Consider the following 4,623-nt stretch of genomic DNA (forward strand, 5'->3'; position numbering starts at 1 on the left):
GTTTAGCCACACTATTACGTCATAAAGTGACACATTCCACAAGCTGTCATTTTGGCAGACTGGCTTCAATATAAGCTGTTTTTAGACTAACAAGAAAGTTTTGAGTTTAGAAACTTACAGGATGTTTTTATGGTACAATGACCTCTTACATGTCAAGGGATTTTTTGATTTCTCAGTCCATGACCCCTTTAAGTATCCACACAGCAAATTGTCGCTTCAGTGCAATTCAGCGCCACACATCAGACCATATAAAGAGAAAATCTTGGCGGCATCGCTCCAGTAGCTCGCAGAATCACTCTTTTCAGACTGTCTAATAATGTTTGATTTCACTTGAATGCGATTGTCCACTTTTAGCTAAAAAAACCCCTATGATTCTCCAGTCACAGACAATTGCGATCAAGTGGAATAGAAAGCAGAAGGAGAAAAATAAACCCAAAGTGGTGTAACAAACTTCAGGAACTGGCCAGAGCAAGTTAATGTCAACTGGCCTGTTGCTACAGCTGGGTCTCATTAAAAACAAAGAGAAGAAAGATATACCTTAGTTATTTTTTTTTTGTCAAACAGCGAGAACATCAAACCTTTGGATCAAAGTTACAGCTGTATTTCACAAGACATGTGAAGGAGAAAAGGAGAGTATTGTGGCAAAGATGTCTGCGAAGGTCCTGTGACCCCGAGGCTGTTGTCGAACTTTCACAGCTAGCTGTGTTTAAATATGTAGTTCATGTTGGGTGAGGTAACACTGCGATTTCATGTTATGTCAGGGGGTTTACAGTCAACGGAGCACAAAAGTGAAAATAAGCTTTGGCAGATGCCTTCTTCCCCATCTTCCAAAGCCTATATGCTAATCTGTACACATCACGCATAGGAGGACTGATATAGTTATTACAGATCAATGGTCTGCTAATCCCACAGGTTTGCATCCAAGTGATGGGTGATGAATTAATTATTGTCTTACAGTGAACCGATTATTCTGCAGTTTCTCCTCAACTAGAACCTTCAGACAAGATAAGCAAGCCAGACATCTGATCCATAGGGGAAGTTGATATTACATCAAAGATAAACTTTGAAATATATTATTATATTATATTATATTAAACTCCTGCCCTTAATGTCGTATAGTAGTTAGCTGAAATTAAATAATTTTGTATAATAGTAATCAGTTTGAATGATCAAATCAGATGTCACCATCTAAAATTATTTTAAACTGCATTTCTTATATTATTAAGCATACAGCTTTTATTACCTCTTATTAATTGAAGGACTACATGAAAATATTTGAATCATTTTAAGAGTGAAGGAGAAAACTGAAAAGAAATCAAATGCATTGAAAAAAACTGTTATTACCAGTTACAGGACCAAAGACACACACACTGTCCTATATTTATATGGTAACACTTTGAACACTTTTGACAAAATTTCAACTTTTTAACATTATTTAATGCATTCAATTAATTAATGTTAATTTAAAAATATATTATTGTTTGTTTATAATACACCACTAGTATTAATTTATACAACTTTGTGTTAAAATGTGTGAACATATGTAGAAAAATTATGTGAATTTATTCTTTATTGGTATTTCATGTTAGCTCTTGAACTAACAGATTGAACCTTATATACTAATACTTAATACTTTTTAACCTAAAATCTTGATAGTTATAATGGAGAAAGAATCCAAGTACACATTGTGTGTCAACTACAAGGAGATCTAATAAAATATGATATTTGAATCATTTTAAGAGTGAAGGAGAAAACTGAAAAGAAATCAAATGCATTGAAAAAAACTGTTATTACCAGTTACAGGACCAAAGACACACACTTTCCTATATTTATATGGTAACACTTTGAACACTTTTGACAAAGTTTCAACTTTTTAACATTATTTAATGCATTCAATTAATTAATGTTAATTTAAAAATATATTATTGTTTGTTTATAATACACCACTAGTATTAATTTATACAACTTTGTGTTAAAATGTGTGAACATATGTAGAAAAATTATGTGAATGTATTCTTTATTGGTATTTCATGTTAGCTCTTGAACTAACAGTTTGAACCTTATATACTAATACTTAATACTTTTTAACCTAAAATCTTGATAGTTATAATGGAGAAAGAATCCAAGTACACATTGTGTGTCAACTACAAGGAGATCTAATAAAATATGCAAGATGCATTTTTTTTCCCCAAACCTCAGCATCTTATGTTTTCAGCATTCATGAATTCATATGCATTACTGCAGAACTGCAGATTTATTTGACAATCTATTATTAAGGTGATCCCTCTTGCACAGAAAAAGAATGTATAATAGGTGAATGCTCTGCAGAACTGGACAGCTGACATTTCTAAGAAGGAATTCTGCCTAATGCAGTGCATTCGCTAATGTTTTTTTCATGACCTTCACTGATTTCGTGGTGACTAACTACCAAACTGAAAATGCTTCATTTGCAAAAGTCTCCCCAAGTACTGTAGCAACCTAAAGACAGCATGCCGTGAAAACAAATCAATTAGCCACTTACCTATCACTCATGCAAAGCAAGCTTTATAATACGAGCATGCGGCCACCATCCATACTTGCTGAACTCTCTGCTGTGCTGTTGTTCTTTGATTTCATTGTGCTGTGGTGGCTTTCTGATGTCTAAAGACCCAAGGTCAGGGATTTGGGCACTGTGAATAAAGCCATTTAAATGTTCCATGTTGTTTTTGTTGTTGTTTTTTTTTCCCCAAACAGCGATCTAAATGTTGTCATACCTGCACACTGCTATAATTGACCAGTTAAATAAAGCTGATGTGAGAAGCACAGCTGTGATGGAGGGGGCGTGCAGTCAGCAGTGTGCTGGGTTTTAATCGGAGTCTCTACAGAAATAATAATTGTTGATATACAAGCAGGAGAGTGCTTTTCATAGTTTTAGAGCACAGTTTGTTCTTTCAAAGTATAGAGTAAAAATACTATCATACTGCATAGATAAAAACAGGTTACTCAGTGTTGTTGTTTTTTTTTTGTTTTTTTTTGAAGGTCAAAAGAGCGTGAGAGTTACCAGCCTGCTGATTTATCAGGGGCTGCTGTGGGTGGGAACTGCCCAGGGCATTATCATCACCCTGCCTGTGCCCAAGCTGGAGGGCATCCCCAAAATTACAGGTACACAGATCAGATGATGGCTCTTCATGATACATAAGTGCCTTTATTCCTTTTGGAAAGTCTCTTCTACAATGATAGAACAATTACATGATTTAAAGAGCTTTGTTAAAGAATTAGTTCACTTCCAAAATAAAAATGTTTTTTTTGTGGATTTGTGAATCACCCAAATTTTTGTGGAAACCATGGTGCATTTTTTTTCAAGATTTTTTGATGAATAGAAAGTTTAAAAGAACATGTACTTGCTGGGGTAATGTAATTTTAAAGTCATATGAACAACCTTTTTATGGTGTTTTTCCACCTGAGCTGGAGCTTTCCTTTATATGGGAAAAAAATACTGCAACAGATGATGACAAAATAATGACCAATTTTCTAAACTATTCCTTCAATTCAAAGTAATTTCAGTCAGTAATATTCATTTAAATGTGTAATAATGGAAATCAGTTACCAAATGTTAAGGTTTCTCTGACCCTCGGGCATTGCTGCTTTTTACTGATTAAAGCATTCTGAGCTCTGTTTCACTGTTGTACAGGTAAGGGGATGACGTCTCTTAATGCACACTGCGGGCCTGTGGATTTCTTAGTTGCCCTTTCCAGCACTTTGTCTCCTGATCTTCTGAAGCGGGATTCTGTGGTGGAAGGGCATGATTCGGCCTGCGGAGTGGAGGACCGCAGCGACTCTTCCTCTCAGGAATCTCTCCAGCAGGCCAGTATTTCCGCCCAGGTAGATGGCAAAAGAAAGGGACGGGGCGTGTTGCTACAGTACCGCCTCCGCTCAACCTCAGGTTTGCCTGGGCGACCGTTAACCGTGAGAGGGGAAGAAGCCTCAGATTCGTCTTTAGAATCTTTGGAACACAGCATGGAAGATGGCTCTATATATGAACTCAGTGATGACCCAGACATGTGGGTCAGGGGTCGACCCTGCGATAGGAAGGGGGTGAGGAGGGACAGGGTTACCTCGGTAGCAGTCATCTCGGGTGGAAAGGGCTTCCGTCGACTGAGGGAGGGTTCAGTGGCGACCACCGCAGAAAGCACACTTATGATCTGGCAGCTTCCTCTCACAGTTTGAGCTGAAATTGTGTTTAAGGAGTAGTGGAATGAAAATTTGAACAATTTGCTCAACCGTATGTCTTTCCACACCTGAATGACTTTCTTTTGAATTAATGTACTGGTTACTCTTTTCAGTGCAGTTACAATGAATGAAAGCTTCAAAAAGGATACAAAAGTGTCACAAAACTGGCCATACGACTCATCCTCTCAAGTTTTCTAAGTTGTACAAAAGTTTTGTGTGATGAACAGTCCATTTAAAGTTTAAGGGGTTCATTCACTGATAATGTTCCTCTCTGGACTTGGATCATTCAGTCCGTGAACGAATCATCCAGACCAATTTTGTAAACAAGCTCAACTGATTCATTGAAAAGATCTGACTCAAAAGAATGAGTCGTTTACAAACCAGACATCACTAGGGTTATAACAGTGAGTAATG

At 36.8% G+C, this 4,623-nt stretch overlaps 1 protein-coding gene across 1 annotated transcript in view; it reads left to right on the forward strand.

Annotated features, from left to right (window-relative positions):
* LOC107749501 (rho guanine nucleotide exchange factor 10-like protein) overlaps window positions 1-4,244 on the forward strand; it is a gene marked incomplete at its 5' end in the record, with an annotated part of 91,584 nt that extends 87,340 nt beyond the window's left edge. Inside the window, 2 exons of the mRNA XM_016564681.1 lie at window positions 3,019-3,141; window positions 3,671-4,244. Of these exons, the coding sequence (XP_016420167.1) occupies window positions 3,019-3,141; window positions 3,671-4,206 (659 nt within the window). The remainder of the gene's footprint in view (window positions 1-3,018; window positions 3,142-3,670) is intronic.
* Between the last annotated feature and the right edge of the window lie 379 nt (window positions 4,245-4,623).

The sequence above is a fragment of the Sinocyclocheilus rhinocerous genome, unplaced genomic scaffold (genome assembly GCF_001515625.1).
Source record: "Sinocyclocheilus rhinocerous isolate Xijiao unplaced genomic scaffold, SAMN03320098_v1.1 scaffold889, whole genome shotgun sequence".
Classification (NCBI taxonomy): domain Eukaryota; kingdom Metazoa; phylum Chordata; class Actinopteri; order Cypriniformes; family Cyprinidae; genus Sinocyclocheilus; species Sinocyclocheilus rhinocerous.